Genomic DNA, 20814 nt, shown 5'->3' on the forward strand with positions numbered 1-20814 from the left:
ATTTCTGACTTCCTATTGCCTACATTTTTCTTCAGTCACTGTTTGCTGTCATCAGCCTATGGAATCTCTTGTCCAAAGTTACAAGAGTGTGAACATTAACAGCCTTTCGAAAGCAGATACATAAGATTGTTTTTTAAAGATGAAGGTTATTACTCATTTTCTTCAGTTTGTGTTTTATCTGATGGACACAGTGAATAAAGAACCAGAGGTTTCGGGATCAGGGGATGAGAGAGACCAGGGAGTAAGCATCAGAGTGAAGACTTGAATTCAGGTCCTCTGCTTCTACAGCCAAGGAAACGTTTCTCCAATGGACCACACTTCATTCCTGTCTACTTAGTTAACATTGAAAAAAAAATTGGTTTACTCATTTGTATTAACGAATATAATCTCTACACTTGACACCGAGTTCCCAATGGTGTCATGGATTTGTGAGTTAAGGATTTGTTCAGAATCAACATCGAAAAGTTCAAGAGCAATCTGATAAGTTCAAGTATTATTTCCTTAGTGTCTCTGCTTCGGCTTACCTGTATAATTTGTTTGACAATAATTTTCTCATTTTTAAATCTTCAGAAGAAAGCTGGTTATGTTTCTCTCTCTCTCTCCCTCAGTACCGTCTTGATATGAGTTTGTCATTCTTGAGAGTTTGGATTCCAGATCTCTTATTGGTTGCTCCATGTGGTTCCTGAGATAAGCATTCTTATTTTCTAGTTTATAATTATAAATATTTATAATTTATTTTCTCTTCATTGTTCTAACTTGTCTGTCTCTGCTGAGTCTAAAGCAAACGGAAAACAAAGAATGAAATTAAGGAGAAACTGCCCAGTTTTATCGTGGAAATTAACAGATGTCTACTTCTTAGCTTTCATTTTAATTTCAGTCAGGGATTCAGAGACCGATTCTGAATTTCTAAAAATAGATTCGAACTTTGAAAGTACTGATCATAAAGTTCATCTGAATTGAATTTTAGCTAAAAGCAACAACAGCCCTATTTCTACAGGAAGTTAGTCATTAGTTTGCACTTTGGTACTTACTCTGGTGCTAGTATTAGGATCATTACAAAAAACATGTATAATTCCAAAAGTTGTCTTCAACTCCAGAATCTCCCAGAATGCTTAATGTGGGCGTAGAACCGGGAAAAATATCCTAAAATTTCATTTACATTGAAATATTTTACAATCAGAGTGGTGGTAAATGAAGTTACCTGTAGGAATGTATGGAGTTCCTTTGGTTTTTCATCAATTTCCAGCCATGCTCCTTCATCAAGATCATGTTTCTATTCTGTGCCATTTAGCTGCATTTTAGCATAGGAATTTCCACATGATGTCTAATAGTAACGACTTCTTCTTCCAGGTGTTTGCTGTCTGCTTCCAACTGGTCACATTTCTTTTGCAAGATTGTCATGAAAAAAACCTCGTCTTGAAGATTTTGATTAATTGATCCCAAGTGTTTTTAAAATGAAAATGCTGCTTCCAATTGTGTAAGGTATTTAATCTGTATAAAATAACATTATCAAATTACACCAATTCAATTTAGGTCTTTCAAACTAAAGACTAATTTGAAACTGATAACATTAAATTATTTGGAATTCAGTTGTAATTAAATGCATCATTCTCTACGTATTAGAGCTACAAATTGTATTTCTTGAAATGATTATTGAGGTAAAGTGACAAATCAAAAACAAAATTAAGACTGAAATGACAAACCAAGAATTTCTTTGATTCATTCTGATACTCTGTGCAATTCACATTTTGCACTTCATCCCATATTGTCTTCTGTGATCTCTCATTTTCTCATGCATCTTTTTTTCGGCCCTTAATACAGTGAGCAGATATCAAAAAAATTCATATTCGAAGGAGATTAATAAATTCTTCCTCAGGTATGCCAGGTCTAAGGCAGCAAGACATCTCAAAAGGAATTTGGAAAGACATGAAATTTCCTTTCTCATTCTAATGAGAACACTGATTCTATGTTCAGAAACTTCAGTGAGAAAGCAATTACATTTATAGCCATTTGAAGGCCACATGGTAGGATTTTGGGTTACAGAGCCAGGGAAAACCAGAGAGGTCTTTCTCAACACTCAGGTGACAGTACCCAGGGACAGCACATCGTTTCTCAGAGCTTCTGTTGTCAAATGGCCCTCTTCCTGCTCCCCAAGTGCTTTAAGAGAATAAACCAACAAGCTAAACAGGACTCGATCATTATTCCTTCAGACCCAGGGGTTAGAGGACAGACTGAAATAAGTGATCAATAAAAAAATATGCCACCACTGCCTTCCAGAGGACCAATCGTCAATAAATATTAAGAAGTTAGTTCTTTATGGTAAATATTGATGAGAACTGCAAGACAGGAGATATCATCTACGAACATTGATGAGAGTTAAGATATGTTTCCAAGGAGTCACTTGACATAGAAAAAAAAGAGTATTACTATTAGTTAGCATTTAAATAGCACTTTAAGCATTATCAGTGGGAACACATTTGAACACTTGTTTTTCAAAACCTCTCTAGGAGTTTCCCCCAACTCCTGCCGGGAGTTAGGAAAATGTCTCAATATTACCAAACACTAGAATCCTTACAAATTAAGAAATCGTTCAAGATGATTTAGTCAACTTATTGTTCCTCAAGTTCGGGAAAATCTTTGCTTCCCTAAAACAGAAGAGCAATGTATAGGCCATATTGCAATGAAGTCGGTTTCATGCACTTCCTGGTGGAATGAAATGAAAATCTCCTAACTACTCAACTCCTTTCTCCTCTTAAAACAACTCAAGTCCTGTTTTCACAGAATGCCCTCAACTTTTAACTCTTTTAACTCAATTACCTTGTATTATGAAGGTTCTTAATCAGCGGTAATCACCTTGCAATCAAATTGCTTTCGTTGTTGTTTTTTTTCTTTTTGGAGGGGGGGTGTTTTTGCCATTTTAAAAGCTCTTAAAGAGCGACTGCTTTTCAAATTGTTTCTGCTTAGTAGTCATCTTTTTGGGGGGGTATGATTTGGATCTTTAAACATCCAGAAGAAGTGTCAGAAGAAGCTCAGAAGTTCTAAGAGATCCTGCAGACAGTGCCCCTAAAAGACTTTCTATCATGTGTTTCTTCAAATAGCTTATTTCCCTCTGGTAGCACTCTGATTGCTGGAGAGTTGTTCTTGAGGTCCAATCTAAATTTGTGTCTTTGCACACTTCCATTGATGAGTAGAACAAGTCTAATATTTCTCTCACCTGAGAAAGCCTTTTAATCCTTGAGAAGTACTATTAACACAATATATTTAGATAGATTCTATTTGATATAAGTTCCAAGATGGCAGAAGAGGAAAACCTTCTAGCATATAAATCTAGAAAGAAGGTTACTGGACCCCAGAATTTTCAGGGACATTATCAAGTCCCCAAGCTTGTTTACTGAGTTGCTAATAGCAGCAAGAGGTGACTAGGCCTGAAGTAGAAATTATTGACTTCCTAGCATGGGGAAGATGTAAATCTCAAGGATATTGGTGTCCAATGACCTGGTGCATATTGTAACTATTCCAAAAGGTATATCAAGGGAAGTCATTTGACACAATTCAATATTCAGGATTACCTGAGTTTTTAAAGCATTAATTTCTCTATCCATTTCAGAATGAGTTCACTTCACTCCCACCCTGGTCAACAACATCTCCATTTTCATATTCTTTCAATGCCGTCATGGCTGTTTGCAACATGTTGAAACATCTGTGACAATGAACAGAACAATTAAGTCAATGTCTTCATAGCTTAAATATTATGCATTTCAAAAGTGTAATTTTTGAACCACTACCTTAAATTATCCTCAATCATAGGGAAGAAAATAAATGTAAAAAGAGTTCTTGTCATTACTCAACACATCTGACGATATTTTGGGAAGTAAAACCAGAGAAACAGTAGCCTCACCAATGATTTCATCTCTCTTTCAAAAGATATATATTCGTCATCAGCTCTACATTAATGTCACTTCATTTTAGAACACTGCCCACATGATTTCTCGTTATGCCGTCATATTTGTAGAACGAAGGATGCCTTCCAAATAACATAATACAACAATTAAAGGATAAGGAAATTCATTTTGAATAAAAAAAGTTTTACAGTGCTGTGATGTGTCTTCGTTATTTTAATTGTCGATCCATGTAAAATTGGCTGGGGAAGTGTTTAAAGGTGCTAGGCTACAAAACACAAATGATATCATTTAATGCTATTGGAATACCAAGTTGCATTTAAAATGTTGCTTTAGTGGATGGAATTACAGGTAGTCTCTAACTTGAAAAATCAGTTGGATCTCAAACGCTCCTTTGCAAACTGATTTTGTGGAACAGGGGAGGCATTTCTCCCTCCCACTCAGAGGTAGTACTCTTAAAAGCAGTTCAATAAAAACCCCGCAAAAACTAATTCTATCATAACACTGCTAAATTAAAGTCCTGGAAAATGCAGGACCATTTGGAGATTCTCCTCTCCCACTAATACGGCAACCTCTCTCCTGTGGTAAGAAGATCTGATACCTCAGCGGTGATAACTTCTTGCCACATTCAATTAAAAGTCATCCACTGGAATTCAGTTACAATGCAATTTGAAAGCATTAAATGCTTACCTTTCAAAAGTGTGACAGAATACAGAATTTAGACAGGCTATGGTCGATGCTCTCATTGAAGCAGGATATGAAATAAATGTGCAGTTAATGACAATATACAACCACGTGTAAGAGCTTTAGGGGAGTGTAATCGAAATTTCAATGTCAACTCTGATGGGGAAGGTCATTCATTACCAAACACAGAGATCAGAGTAGGCCCCAGTGAGGAACTGCATTTGGGTGAGGATGAGTGTAGATACCATGGGTAAATATCACAGGCACAGGACAGATTTGGGAAAGCCCAGGGCATGTTTTGAAGCACAGAGAATAGTCCAGTTGAACAGGAGTGTAAAGTATAGAAGACAGAATAATATAATTCAAGAGAGAAAAGGCACGCTGCTGGCACATCTTGAAGAGCCTTATATCCCAGGTCAAGAAATGCTGTGGGGTCTAGCTCAAAAGTCATGTACTTAACTTAGTTTTGCTGATCCCACAAAATTAGAAGATGCCTTTTACTCCTTCAGTCTCTGACTGCATTTCATTTCGACCATTCTAAAGCACTTAATACATTCTCATTTGCACAGCTTATTTGGGTCCCTATATTACCTCTTTGAATAGCCTACAATCACTCACTGTCAAAGCAGGGACTGCACATTAGTAATGGACCCCTGTCACTCCAGGACCAGCACAGTATTTTATATAGAATCGATGTTTGATAATACTTTTTGACTGAATGACAATTGAACAAATTAGATAAATAATGAAGGAAATAAATTAGGACGGAAAACATAGAAATTTACCTTAGAGAAGCATTTGTGTCCAGAAATAGTATACAGAACAAGCGACGGTCAAATGCTGTATAGTATCATTCCACCAAACATACTTTCAGGTACAGGTGCTATGCAGCATTTTACTATAGCTTCAGAGATGCAGGACACAAGGTATATTTGTCAGCAGTAAGTTAGTGAAGAAAATGAAAGTGAAAAAAAAAACCCCTTTGTTCACTTAGAATCATCCATGGTGGAATTCTTTAAGTGTTAATATACAAAATGAATTTGTACTCAGTATTTAACAAAATAGTGAAATCCTTGCTTACTTAATGTTTCCTTTGAAAGGCCTGCCAAAAGGGGTCTTACCGATTTAAATCTTCCTCTAATTCATCATTTCTCTTCATTTGTCGTTCTAGAGAATCTTCCAGACATTGCTTCCACTCATTGAGTCTCGTGAATTTTTCCCTTTCAATACGAAGCTTTAAAAAAATTTTACAATGAAAAATATCACAATTGAACTGGCATTTCTCAAAGGGATTCTCTTCATTAACTCTAGCTCCAACTGTAAATATCAATTTAAGCATAGATTGTTAAACCAAAACAAATATGGAAAGATTTGAAAATGATTGATCTTCCTTGACATGACATACCTTTCCTGTGATTTCACTACAAACTATTTCTTTTCTTTTGAAATTTAAATCAATGAAAGTTCTGATTTGATTCAATATAGGTATTACTTTTACTAACAATATTCATAAATTTAGAAATGATTGAAATGAATAGGAATGAATAGAAAGTGGGCCAAGTCTCCCAACACACCACACCTTGGAGGAACATTGGCCTTTCCTATTTCTCTAGAGCCCATGATAATTATCCGTTCAGCTCCACTTCCCCTTTGCGTTGGCACACCTGACCCATGTTCCACACATTCCTATGTTGAAATGACAATGTATGTCTTTGTAAGTAAGGGTGTAAAACAGTTCTGCTAATCTCTTTGTACTGAAATAAAAGAGATGCAACGTGAGTAAATTGACGTTTTCTTTTTCTCCTTGAGTGGTTATCTGTTGTTCCCGATTATGAGCCAGGTGCTCTTTACTCTCTTGCAAAGGAAGACAGAAGCCTGCTCATTGTGGTGAATACTGCATGATTGTATTGTAGACTCACTCCTATTTCTCCTCTTTGCTTCCACATTTCTCCAATGAATTTTTACCACAGCTGCAATTTCTTCATTTCCTATTTCCATTTCATTCATCTATTTATCTGTAACTCTTCCCTTATTTATTTTCTATTTATCTGTGACTTAATTGGTATAGGAAATTCCCAGTCATAACGTTCATAACGTATCAGTACAAATAGGTCCTGCCCTCAACCGACATCTCAGAATCTGCAACTCTCAGAGTTTTACTGAATAACTTAGGGCACCAAAATTATACAAAACTGGCCCAGGATCATGAAGCCATTTGTGTCAACATTGGGATTTCAACCTATGCTTACGTCTGAGGCAAGATCTCTATTCCTAAAACATAGTGCCTTTCTTCATTGCCATAAAATCAGTTATTCCCTCCTTACTAGTCTACTACAACTGCATTCTCAAGAGGTAGAAGTCATACTGGTATCCAAAAACTTTTCTTCTTAGTCTCTGACTTGACTGAAACATAGATCCTCTTTCTCTTCTGTGATTGGTAATTTATATTCCTTATAAATTATCCTTTCACCCTGTTTCTCTTTCCTCTTCTATCTCATGGAGACCCCTTTGGTCCTAGATCATGACTTCAAGCCAAGGATCAAAGAGTGAGGGAGGTGAGCATTTAATCCCACCTTCTCATTTTACAAAGGAGGAAGCAATCACACTGGTGTTAAATCAGTTGCATACAGTTTAATTAAAAACAAAAGGGCTACAGAGTCTTTCTCTTCTAATTTTGCCCGCACACCAATCTTTCCTACAAAATGCTAAGCCAAGTACTATCAAACATCGTTGAGATCATGTTACTGCCATGTACAGGAACTTCTATGGGCTATCAGATTGAGGCTTAAATTCTCCGTCTTCTTTTCTCTTATATCTCACTTCATCACATTTTTCCAACTTTTAATTCTAATTGCTTTAGGGCTCCCCTCCTCACACTCCTATGCTTTTCGTATTTTCCTATCGCTCTCTATCCTACTAACCCATCACTTTCTTAGCCTATTGGACTCCATCGCTCTCCTGTCCTGCTGATCCCTTCCCAAATCTCGAAGGCAACTCAAAGTTCTCACTTTTCTTCAATGCTTTCCTTACTATTTTGCTGCAATGAACCTTGCCTTCACTACATTCTTTGAGATTTTTGTCTGCAGCATTCAGTGAGTATGCTATTCGGGTTAATGCCTACATTGAGAATCACCTCTCATTTTAGTTCTTTATTATTTCAGTGTCTACTGGTGACATATTGTATAGGGACCTAGCAGGAATTCACTAAATATTTTCAGGATAATCAACTGCACTATACTCATTTAGAACCATAACCAGAGCAAAAACGGACAAGTCATGAGTTAGTACAGATTTTTTTATAAATGAAGAATCCAAGGTTTGAGAGAGAAAAACATTCATAAAAACAAGTTGTATGCCAAGAGGCTGAGCCAGGACGCAAAATTTTTAAAGTTCACCCTCCTATATATGCTATCAATAATTAATAGACATATGTGCAGATGTATAGATGTGTGTACGCATATATAAAATTCAGATATTCGGCAATTTTTCCTCCACTGGAGTTGCTACCTCAGCAAATTTGCTCTGGGAACTTCTTGTACTAAGAACAGGACTGGATAATACCATCTGCTCTAAGCTCCACCTCTAGTGATCTCTCCTTTTCATAAATGCTTACATGTTTACCATTCACTTAGTAGTTGTTTATATGCTACGTTGCATTAAACATGAAATTCCTCTTTTTGGCATTGGTATGCTAGAGAGACTGAAAATTCTTCAAGGAGAGAGTGCATGTCTTACACATAGCTTTTGCTACCTGCTCAGAACCTCTCATAGTGGAATTCACATATGGATTTTCACTAGTTGATGAGGTAAATTTTGAACAAGGAAGAAATTGTAATTTGACTAATTTTTACAGAGCGAAAACTTGGATGATCTGGGAAATCAGACTAGAAATGGGTGCTAGTTTGCCCTGAATACCAATTACATGAGGTAATTTGTACTGACAAAGAGGGACTCTGACTTATTTCTTCCTTACTTTACCTTCAAGGGCTCAGTCCACACCTAGTTTCTGGACTGCAGCCTGAAACCAAAAGGTTTGGAAGGGTAATATTTCAATCGATGTGTTCCACAAACAATGTGAGCGAAATGAAGACAATGAGGGATAGGGGAGTTAATTGGGGAAAAAAAAGTTGTTTCACTCTCATACTGGTTTCTGAAACCTAGAAAAATGTCTCAAGGGTCAAATGCCAGAGTAAAGAAGTTTTTCTAAGAATGATATTGGACCTTGTAATAATGTCATAGCTAAGGGAAGTATACGGAAATTAACGAGTTCAAAATAAGGCTTTTGAAAAATTAGGAGGTAGATATGAAAATTGGGGAGGCAGTGGTTATTTGTATGAAAATGACAATGGTCTTTTGTTTTCAGTGTAGAGAAACTAGCATTTAGTCAGTGTCTAATGTGTGCAAGGAACAAAGGCCATAAAGTTGAGTGATTTGCAATTATGATCTCATTTGATTCTCACAACAACCCTGGGAGGTAGGTGCTATTATCAACCCCATTTCATGTTTGAGAATACTGAAAAGATTAAGTGACTTGCCTAAGATCACATCAAGAGCATCTGAGGCTATATCTGTAATCAGATCTTTCTCAGCCCAGGCTCAAGATTTTATCCATAATTGCTGCCAATCCCCTTCAAGTTGAGAAACATCTCATCATACAAAATTCTCTTTTTGATCACTTTGGCTTAGATTTCCCTTGATTTACCACTTATGATGGGTACTAGTTTGAAAATATGTTTGAGGAATGTCAGAAATATCCACTTCTATACTTTTTGGCAGGCATAATGATGAATAGCACACACAACTACATATAAATATGGGAAAGCAAATGAAACAGGAGAAAGGCACTTGACCTAATAATGGAAACCCTTTAGGGGAATTTGACTGTGTTGGTATTCTATGCGTAACCTCCCCTTCATTGTAATAATTTCTAATAATAATAACAACAATAAATTTTTTTTTTACTGAATTTATATGTGGCCATTGGAGGCTCTGGGAAACCGAAAATATATAAAAAACCAGAATAGACAAACTCAAGGTGCTTTCGTCCAAATATCACCTTGAGCCAATTTTCATTTTAGCTCCATTTTCAATGGCAAAGCCAAGAAATGAATATAGAGTTTTGTCCTTCTTCTTCTTCCACTAGTAATACTACTATTATTACCAGTACCACTACTACTTCTACTAGAAGTACTACTACCAAATCTATTACAACTACTACTACTACTTTTGCTACTACAATAATAACAATTACTCTACTGCCAACATCCTGGGAAAAGGAATTTCTATGGAAAATAAGGAAGCATGAATACTCCCTGTCCTCAAGGAACTCCATTATAATTGGGTAAAAAACAATGAGATAAAGCAATTGATAGTTTGATAAGAAATGCGATCACCATAGGACAATCTATATGTAATTAAATACCAGATTTTGTGGTATCAGATGAAAAGTGGATTTGAGGAGATTCAGGAATCAACAGGGGTGAAAAGCCCAAAAAGCATTATGACAAAAGAATCATACTTTTGTAATTCAAAAACATCTTGAATGTGAAGAGTAGAAAGGTTTTGAATAGGTAGCACAGATGAGGAAGTGTAACTAAACAAGAAGAGTAACTAAACAAGATGGAGGTATAGAGGTGGAAATCCACAGGGTGAGATCAGATTGATTAAGTTAGGGAATATTAATGAAAGCATCCATCTAATTACTTCAACTCCAATTTATCCTTTCCATGTACAATTTCTATATGTACAAAATGTGAAGAAATAACATTTTCTTGTTATTCAAGGAGTAGTTTGAACAGAAAGAAACAAAGAATTTGTACTTGACAGTGCTGTTTGGGGGATTAAATGAGAAAATGAAGGTCAAGGTGTTTCTAAAAATCAAGTATGATAGAAATGATTGAGCTATTATTGGTCCTGGGAGAAACACCTCACTCTTTGCATAAGGACAGATAAACCAAATAGCCAACCACAGAAAGAGTGAATATAAGTATTAAAATTTACGTGTACAGATTTTGGAAGTTGTAGGTGTAATTCTAAGTCAACGAAAATTACAGGCACAGTGTTCAGAAAATTGACAAAACTGGTAAAATGAGAAAGCAGCAATTCCCCAAACCACTTGGTAGTAGCTAAGAAAGAGAAGGGTAGAGAAGTGGAATGGGCTAGGTACTCAAGAGATAGCAGGCAATGAATATAGCAGTCTCTGGATTGATAAACTCAAGGACCCCTAACTTCTGGGATAAGAACTCACTGTTCGAGAAAATTGCGGGGAAAACTGGATAACAATGTGGTGGAAACTAAGCATAGACCAATTCATGACACCATGCACAAGAATGAATGGGTACATGATCTAGGGATAAAGACTGATATCATGGACAAAGTGAAGGAGGAAGGAATAGTGTATTTATCAGATTTATGGAGAAGGGAAGAGTTTTTGACTAAAGGAAAGACAGTAAGCATAATGAAGGGAAAGGTGAATAATTGTGATTGCATTAAACTGAAAAGTTTTTGCACAACCAGACCCAATGCAATCAGGATTCAGAGGGATGTAGTACATTGGGAAAGAATTTTGACAGTTCATGTTGGGGACAAAGGCCTCATTTCTAGAGTATATAGAGAAGTGAGTCAAATGTACCAGAATACAAGTCGTTCCCCAATTGATAAATGGTAAAAGGATATGAAAAAACAATTTTCAGAGGAAGAAATTAAAGATACCTATAATCATAGAAGAAATGCTCTCAACCACTTTTGATTAGAGAGATGCAAATCGAAACAACTCTGAGGTACCACAACACACCTATTAGATTGGCAAACATGACAGAACAGGAAAATAATAAATGTTCAAGAGGATGTGGAACATGTTGGAACACTAATTCATTGTTTGTGGAGCTGTGAGTTCATCCAACCGTTCTGGACAGCGCCTTGGAACTGTGCCGAAAGGGCTACAAAAATGTGCATACCCCTTCACCCAGCAATATACAGCAATATGACTGTATCCCCAAGAGATAATAAAAATGAGAAAGGGCCCCACATGTACAAAAATATTTATAGCATCACTCTTTGTAGTGGCCAAAAACTGGAAATCAAGGGGATGCCCATCAATTGGGGAATGGCTGAAGACATTATGGTATATGAATGTAATGGAATACTATTGCGCTATAAGAAATGATGAGCAAGATGACTTCAGAGAAGCCTGAAAATATTTACATGGTTTGATGCTGAGCAAGAGGAGCAGCACCAGGAGAACTTTGTGCACAGCAACCACCAAAGTGTGCAAGAGCTTTTTCTGGTAGACTTCGATATTCATAGAAAAAAAAAAATTCCCAATGATACCCTGAGGCAAAATGCTTTCCACATGCAGGGAAAGAACTATGGAATTCAATCGCAGAATTTAACAGATCATTTCTGTGTGTGTGTGAGTGTGTGTGTGTGTGTGTGTGTTATATTTTGGTTTGTTATATGATTTCTCCCATTTATTTTAGTTCCTCTACACAGCACGACTATAGTGAAAATGTACTCAGTAGGAATGTATATGTAGATCCTGTATAGAATTGTATGCCTCTTGGGGAGGGAAAAAATCTCAGTTTTGTTGTAGTGATTGGAGAATATTAAAACTAAATATATTGCTTAAAAATGTGAAATGTCACACTGAATATACTTTCCACTCATTTGTTTCCAGAACAAATTACTGATCTTTTTGCATACGTACTTGACTTTTGGTTTCATCTACTTCCTTCTGTAGTTTTTCCTTATCTTCATAATCAATTTCATTAAATGATGTGACTTGTTGTGAAACTCCTGTCAGGGACTGATAATTGCAGGAAACAGGTGGCTCTCGCTGAAGATTTCTTACTCTAGCCTGATAGAAATATGTCCAAATTACTAATATTACAGATTTCATAAAGCAACATTAGCTGATATAAAATATAATTTTAAAATTCAAATCAAAAGTCTGTATAATTTTGCATGCAACTAAATTTCTTCAGTATGTTCATAATTATCAAAGACTGTCTTTCAAAGACAGAAATCTCTTAGGGATTAAGAAAACAACCTCATTTTGCAGGTGAGAAAAGCTAAACTCCAAAGAGGTTAAATGAGTAACCAAGGTCCTAAAGGTAGAGGTTTAGAAAGAAAAAGATTGAAACTTGGCTCCTGAGACAGCAAAGTTGTTTGGATTATACCACTCAACTTCCATTTATCGTGGAGCAAATGAGATCTTTCTACTCCCTCAGAATACTCCTCAGAAATCAGTACAGTCAGCCTGCTTTCCCCATTACGTCTTAATTGACAAGAATGAGACCACCTCCAAAGCTATCTAGGCACTAAAACATTTTACGTGAAATTCCCACGCAAAGTAAAGGAAAGAGGAGGGAAGAAAGTACACTTTCTTATGCTTGGTAGAAAACTTAAAGGTTTCCCATTCCATTTTTCGGAAAAGTTGACTACCTTATTTCTGTGTGCCAGTCCATAGAATAAAGACATCTACAAGAAAAGGTTGTGCTTTCTTTCCTCTCATGGTTTACGCTGGAGAATGAACATAGGCACTGATATGCTTGTCAGGCTTGGTAAAAGCACTTAACATGCCCAAAGTCAAAATGTCAACAACAAATATGGGCGCTAGGTATTATTCACATCTTCAACAGTCTTTGCTAAGCCTTCAAGGAAGTTGCTTTCTCTGTTCAGATAAGAGTTCCACTCCTGGTTTCAGTCAATGGAGAAGAAACAGGAAACTATGGAAAATATGCTAGTTCTCCACGCTATGTGTACATAGCATGTTAGAAGTACAGAGTTTTGGACATGCAGACGTATTCATCCGTTCACATATATGTATATGTAGATATCCACACAGAAAAACATAACCGTATGTGTATAGAATGATATACTGCAACAATTCTTCTCCTCTTTCACTACAGAGCAAGGGGAATTATTGCATAAATTATGAAAACCAAATGAAGCCAAAAATCAAAAGAAGCCAAATGTTTTTTCTAATTAGACAAGATGAAGTACTTTGTAAAAGTAAATTTTAGTAGAGTCTCGCCAAATTTTTTGAAGAAAACATAAGGCTAAGAGAAGACAATGTAAAGTTCAGAAAGTAAAACTGGCACAATTCACTGAATTTCTACAAGTAAACTATACTCTATTATGGAATGACTAGATAAAATTTTAAATTTTTTAGATGAAATCATTACCCAGGACAATATATGGTAGAATTGACCCTCACTGCATATATGAAAAATCACAGATAATGAGATCTGCTATTAGACTGTATAAATTATTCATATTAAGGAACTAAAAGGAGTGATTCCAGAGCCGGCAACTTTGGAAACTGAGCAAGACTTGTTAGTCCAAGCACAAAAAAAAAAAAAAAAAGATGAAAAAATAGTGGAGTACAATTAAAAAATAAGATTAGTAACTGAAAAATTAACACTTAATGAAGAATCATAATGCTTCTGAATAGAAGCACTGTCCTAAATTTCAAAGAAAACCAGTGGCTAGACTAGCGAATTTCATTACAAATAGAATCCAATCGTTAATGTTTCAAAAATTAGTTCAAAAGTGTCTAAATTGAAACTAGTTAGACAGATGAGTATGTTTAAATTTTAATGAAACTCGTAAAGAGAATATTGCGCAGTTATCTCAAAAGAGATTTCATACTTCAACTGTAATATTGTTCCTAGCATTATGTTGGAAGACTTTTCTTAAACTGCAGCATTTGAAAAAAATTATGATATTTCACTATTCAAATGGAATAATAGAAAAATTAATGAAATAAAAATTTATCTTTATTTAGATACTAGAGATTTCCTATACAAATATTTATTAAGCCAAATGTCATGGACTGCATGATTTCTTGAAGCAAAATGTGTCGTTACCTAAAAGAAGAATTTGTAAATTATTTTTATACTTTTAGCTTTTATACTATTATTTTTATATTTAAAATTGCTTTCGATTGTTTGCTTTATTACTTATATTGTATTACAATACATTTTATTTTCATTTTTATATTCATTTGATCTTAAAAATTATTATATTACTTGTTTTATTTATCATATCATGGATTCTCACTCTCAATTCTTGTATATCAGAATTTATACAATGAAAGATAATAGCATCACCAGCCTGTCGAATATTCAAATTCCTAAGGTAACTTGATAAAAATTAAATTGAATTTCATTTCAAAACGACTAAAACTTATCCAAGCAAAATACTTCAAGAGCGAACCCTCTTGCGGCCTTCTCATTTTCATATTTCCACGTTTGCTCTCTTAAGTGGTTCCATTCACGCATTAACTAATACTTTATTGCTCTCTTCTACTATAAGAGCTTGTTTATCAATATCAGCATAAACTTTATTGAAGAGATCAATAAATTGCACCTGGGCATCACTCATTTGCTTTTCTTGAATTATGATTTTCTTCTGTGTGTCTTCAAGTTCTTGCTGCAGCACCATATTTTCACTCTGGATTTGGCCTAATCTTTCTTGGAGAGATTCATTTTCCAAACTGTATCTCTTGATTTTTTCGTTTAACACTTGATTTGGTTCTTCAAGTTCCTCTGCCTTCTGTTCAGCATGCTTCAGTTTTCTCTGTGTGTTTTCTAAAATGTATGTCTTCTCTCTGAGGGATTCATGGACATGGTCTAGCTCATTTTCTAAACTCTTGGCTCTACTTGCAGTCTTAGAGAGTTTTTCAGAAAGGACACCATTATCCTCTCTTAGACTACACAAGTCATGGTTTAGTTTGTCCTTTAAATGAAGCCACACATCTCTTTTACCCTCAAAGGAATCCTCAAGGGCTAATTTTGATAACTCATATTTGCCAACAATTTTAATCAACCTGGACGCGTATGATGCCCTATCGTCCTCTAGTTTCTCAATGTTTTGTTCTGCATTCTGCAGTTTAGAGTTCAGCATGGCATTCTCAGCTTTCAGAACGTTTACTCGTCGACGGCACTGAAATCCGATTTTTCTAAACGCTTCTTTATTTAATTGTAATTTCTGTTGAAGCTCCTCAATCTTTTCTTTCAACGCTTCAGTTTCTTCTGTGCGGTGCTTTCTGGTGCACTTATCCTTAATTTTTACTGTGTGTAATTCCACTTGGTGCATGGCAACTTCATACTGTATGATTTCCTTTTTTTTCTGCAGGTATTTTTCCTTTTCGTTCCTAAGAGGAACCTAAAGATAAGAAAAAGAAAAAAAATGTTATTCAAAATAAAATTATAAATTCTGATATTTCCATAAAAATTCAAAATAAACGCCAAGGGTCCAAGAAGCATAGTGTCTTCAGAGGAAAAGTTAACTGAGGGAGTTTCACCTATTTCCCATTCTGTTAATTTGCGCAAAGAACAGGACTTAAAACTGCATCATCAATCGAAGATTTGGAACGCGTTTTTGGACCGACAAAGCTGTCTGTCTTTCAGTATATTTGACTTCCTTTTCTCCATACATTTTATCTCACACTGCTGATTCTATTTCAGACATTTCAAGGTCTCTGGAAAGTACTTTCAATACATGATCTCACCTACAATTTGCACAACCTTTATGAGGGAAATATTTATATTTATTTATATTGCTAAGTGTGGAACAGAAGTGGAGTTCACGCATTTGAAACTATAGATTATTAGAGCAAAAGGGGACACTACTGATGAGTTAGTACATCATTTTATAATTCAAGAACCAGAAGCCTAAAGACAGAAAACCATTTGCCAAAAGTCGTGTGGATGGCAATGGACTGAAGCAGAACACAAAATCTTGGAAAAGTCCCCCTTAGATTGACAGTTTTACCAGATTTCAGACATATAATTATATGAACACAAGCACACGTGTGTGTAATTCCGTATGTGTACATGTATATTTTTGTGTGTACATATACACATCCACGCAGGAACAGATATATCAATATAAATAAATATATAAATGTACATACATATGTATAAATATATATACATGCATATTTACACACATATATGTATAATACGTAGGTATTCAGCAATTCTTCTTCCACTAGGGCTGCTAACTCAACCAATTTGCATCGAGTAATGTTCTCATTAATAAAAACATGAATGGATTAATACCATCTGCTCTAATTTCCACCTGTACTGATATCTTCTTTCATAAATACTTACAGGAATAACGTTCACTTAGTAGTTGTTTAAATTCTACATTTTGTTACAAATGAACTTTCTCTCTTTTGTATTGACTTCCCAGAGAGAGTGAAAATTCTTCAAGCAGACAGTGCATGTCTCACACACAGTCTTCGTATACTTCTCAGGGTCTATCACAGTGTTGTTCACATAATTATTATTCACTAATTGATGAAATAACGTTTGAACAAGGGAGAAACTGTAATTTCACTGAAATCTTCCGTAGTGAAAACTTGCGCGATCAGGGAAATTACACAAGACATAGTGCCAGTTTGGCCAGAATGCCAATTAACTGACATATCTCTTCCTACCAAAGATGGATTCTAAATTGCTGCTTCCTTGCTGTAACTTCCAGGAGTCAGTTCACACCTAGTTTCTTGACTGCATCCTGACGCAAAAAGCTTTGGACGGTTAATATTTTAATCCAGGTCTTCCAGAAAGAAGGTGAGGGAAAGGAAGACAAGGAGTGATAGGGGAGCTACTTGGGAAACAAAACTTATTTCATTCCAGTGCTGATTTCTGACACCTTGAAAAATTTCTCAAGAATACAAATTCAAAAGAAAAGTAATTTTCAGAAGAATGAGACTGGAACTCATAATAGTTTCTTAACTAAGCCAAGTCTACTGAAATTAGCCAGGTTAAGAAAACTCTTTTGCAATATTTGGAGATGCTTATCAAAATTTGGGAGGTAGTATTATTTGTATAAAATGGACAATGATCTTTATGTCCTTGGAGCAGGGAAACTAATATTTCTTAAGTATCTAATACGTGCCAAGAACAAAGGCCATAACCTTAAGAGATTTACAATCATTATCTCATTTGATTCTTCCAACAACACTGAGAAGTATGTGCTATTATAATCCCCATTTTGTGGCTAAGGAAAGGGAGAAGAATTAAGTGACTTGCCTAGGATCACACAGATAGAATCTGTGGACACATTTGAAGTCAAATCTTTCTAACCCCAGACGCAAACTTCTATCCCTAATTCCCCCAACATACGTCTAAGTGGAGAAATATCCCATCATCAAAAGTTCTTTTTTTGCCTGCTTTGGAAGAGATACGTACTTACTATGCAATTTATGATGACGACTAGGGTGAAATTTGTTTTCAAGAGTATCCGAAATACCTCTTACTATAGATTGTGCCTTCTACAATGATGAATCCATACCTAAATACTTGGAAATGTGGGAAAGCAACTGACAATGGAGAAAGGTATTTGTTAGCATTAAAGGGCACAGGTTAGAAGAATTTGACTGTCATGCTATTGTACGCTTAACTGTACCTTCATTTTAAAAATTTCTAAGAATAATACGAGTAACTGAAAAATAATTTTGTATTCAATTTCTACTTTGCTCTTTGTGGTCTGGAGAATTCAAAATTTATAAAAATCAGACTAGAACATCTTCAAGTATTTTAGTCCAACCACTTTCAACTGCTGACAAAATCAACAAATAAACATTTAGTTTCCTTGTTCCTGTTTTCCTACTACTAGGACTACTACTACAAGTACTCCTATCACTAGAACTAATAGTACTGGAACTACAACTAGTACTACTTGTACTACAACAATCATAACAATTGCCTCTACTGACAGCGTGCTTTGAAAGCAACGTTCTACCGAGAAAGAATGAAGTATCCATTATCCTGTCCTCAAGAAACTTTATTACAGTTGGGCAAAAAACAGTTAGAAAAGGGAAGTGATAGTTTGTCAACAGATGTGAAAACCATAAAGCAATAAATGCTCACTTACATACCCAATTCGGTATTAGGTAATTAGGTGGTATCAGATGAAAAGTGGATTTCAGGAGATTCAGAAATCCTTAGGGGTGAAAAGTCCCAATGGCATTATGGCAAAAATATCGTGCGTTTGGAATGCACAAGCCTGCTGGAGATGAAGAGTAGATAGGTTTTTGATGGGGAGTGCAGATGAGAACGTGTAACTGAGCAAGAAGTGAAGAAGGTATGCACATGGTGAGATCTGATTGCTGAAATTAGAAGATATTAATGAAATCATCCATCTCATTACTTTAATTCTCAATTGTATTTTGCAGGTACAATTTACATATTTAGGAATTGTGAAGAAACAACCTTTTCCTGTTATTCAAGGAGAAGTTTCAATGGAAGTATACAAATAATTTTTACTTCACAGCATTGTTTGGGGATTAAATGAGAAAATGATGCTAAAGGTCTTTCTAAACATAAAGAATCATAGAAATGATTTAGGCATTATGGGTCCTTGGAAAAACACTCATTCTTTGTGTGAGGACAGATAAACCAAATTGTCAACGACATCATGAGTGAATATTAGTATTGAAATTCATGTGCACAAATTGTGGCTGTTGTAGGTCTAACTTTAATTCAACTTAAGTGACAGACAGAGCGTTCAGAAAATTTATACTGTTGACGAGCAAAAGGGAAATGTCACACTGCACACAATTTCCATTCATCAGGAACAAATTATTGATCTTTTTGCATACATACTTTACTTTTAGTTTCGTCTACTTGCTTCGGTAGTTTTTCCTTCTCTTCATAATTCCTTCGATAATATGATGTAACTTGTTGTGAAACTATTCTCATGGATTGATCGTTGCCGGAAACAGGAACTTCTCGCTGAAGATGTCTTTCTCTGGCCTGATAGATATGTGTTCAAATTATTTCTATTGCTGATTTCAGAAAGCAATATTAGCTCATATAAAATAAATATAGTTTCAAAATTCAAATCAAAAGTCATTATAGTTCTGCATGCAATTTAATTTCATCAACATGTTCATAATTTTCATAGATTTGAAATATAAATATCTTAGATGGTATTTAACAAAATTCCCGCATGTGGCACATGAGAAAAACGAAACTCCAAAGAGGTTAGTTGAGTTACCCAAGGTCCTAACGTTAGTCGTTTCTAGGGAAAAAGATTGACACTTGGCTCTTGACACAAGAAAGCTCTTTTGATTATTCTACTCAACCTTCATTTAGCATGGATCAAATGCGCACTTTCCACTTGCTCAGTATAATCCTGAGGTATCAGAACATTCAGCCTGGTATCCCCATTGACTCCTTTTTCAGAATAATTACAGCCCCTCAAAAGCTATTTAGGGACTGAAATATTATAGGTGAAATTCACATGGAAAATACTGGAATGAGGGGGGAGGAATGTATACTTTTTTGTACTTGATAGACACATTAATGGTTTCCCATTCCTTTTTTCAGAGAAATTAACTGTCCCATTTCTATGCACCAACATTGAGAAAGAGGAGGACATCTACAAGAAACGTTTGAATTTTCCTTCCTCTCATTGTTTAACTCGGGAGAAGTAACGTAGGTACCGGTACTCATGTCAGGCTTGGTAAAAGCGTTTGACATGAATGATTTGTTTTGCTGAAAGCCAAAATGAAAACAACAAATATGGTCACTAGGCACTGTTCACATCTTCAAGAGTCTTTGCTAAGCCTTCAAAGAATTCCTGTTCCTGTTCAGATAGGAATTACACTCCTGGTTTCAGTCAATCGACAAAAAAAAGGAAACTATGAAAGAATATGCTAGTTCTCCCACTAATGTATACACAGCACGTTGCAAGTTCAGCGTTTTGTACATACAGACGTATTCATCCATTCTCATATGTGTATGTGTACATATACACACAAGATGCAAAGTCATGTGTGTATAGCCTGATACACTGCAAAAATTCATCTCTAATTTCATCATAGTGCAACGCAAATTATTGCATAAATTATGAATACCAAAAGAAGCCAAAACTCAAAAGAGATCAAAATTTTTTCTCTAATTAGGCACGATGAAGGAATTTGTGAAACTAACTGTAACTAAAGTCTGGGAAGTTATTTTGAAGAAAACATAAGGCTAAAAGAAGACAATGTAAAGTTGAGACAGTAAAATGGGCACAATGTACTGAATTCCCATAAGGTTACTAAATTCTGCTTTGGAATGATAAGATAAAATTTTCAACTTTTTTAGATGAATTATTGCCCAGTACAATATATGGTATAATGGACACTCATTGTATATATGAAAAATCACAGAAAATGAGAGCTGCTATTAGACTGTGTAAAGTTATTCTTATTCAACAACTAAACGGCCGT

At 35.4% G+C, this 20814-nt stretch overlaps 1 protein-coding gene and 1 long non-coding RNA gene across 2 annotated transcripts; both read right to left on the minus strand.

Moving 5' to 3' along the window:
* Positions 1-108: 108 nt before the first annotated feature.
* Positions 109-3695, minus strand: LOC140524367 (uncharacterized). Its single transcript, XR_011973699.1, has 3 exons — positions 3570-3695; positions 1202-1491; positions 109-775 (listed from the first exon to the last, which is right to left on the minus strand). It is a non-coding gene; the product is annotated as an uncharacterized lncRNA (long non-coding RNA).
* A 265-nt stretch (positions 3696-3960) lies between these two features.
* On the minus strand, positions 3961-19436 carry LOC140522504 (coiled-coil domain-containing protein 144A-like). The gene is made up of 6 exons (XM_072637925.1): positions 19202-19436; positions 14955-15752; positions 12289-12438; positions 5705-5817; positions 4590-4703; positions 3961-4024 (listed from the first exon to the last, which is right to left on the minus strand). Exons 1-6 carry the CDS (start codon positions 19295-19297, stop codon positions 3961-3963), a joined length of 1335 nt encoding a protein of 444 aa, XP_072494026.1. The 5' UTR covers positions 19298-19436.
* Positions 19437-20814: the final 1378 nt, after the last annotated feature.

This window comes from Notamacropus eugenii, chromosome 2 (genome assembly GCF_028372415.1).
Source record: "Notamacropus eugenii isolate mMacEug1 chromosome 2, mMacEug1.pri_v2, whole genome shotgun sequence".
NCBI classification, from domain to species: Eukaryota; Metazoa; Chordata; class Mammalia; order Diprotodontia; family Macropodidae; genus Notamacropus; species Notamacropus eugenii.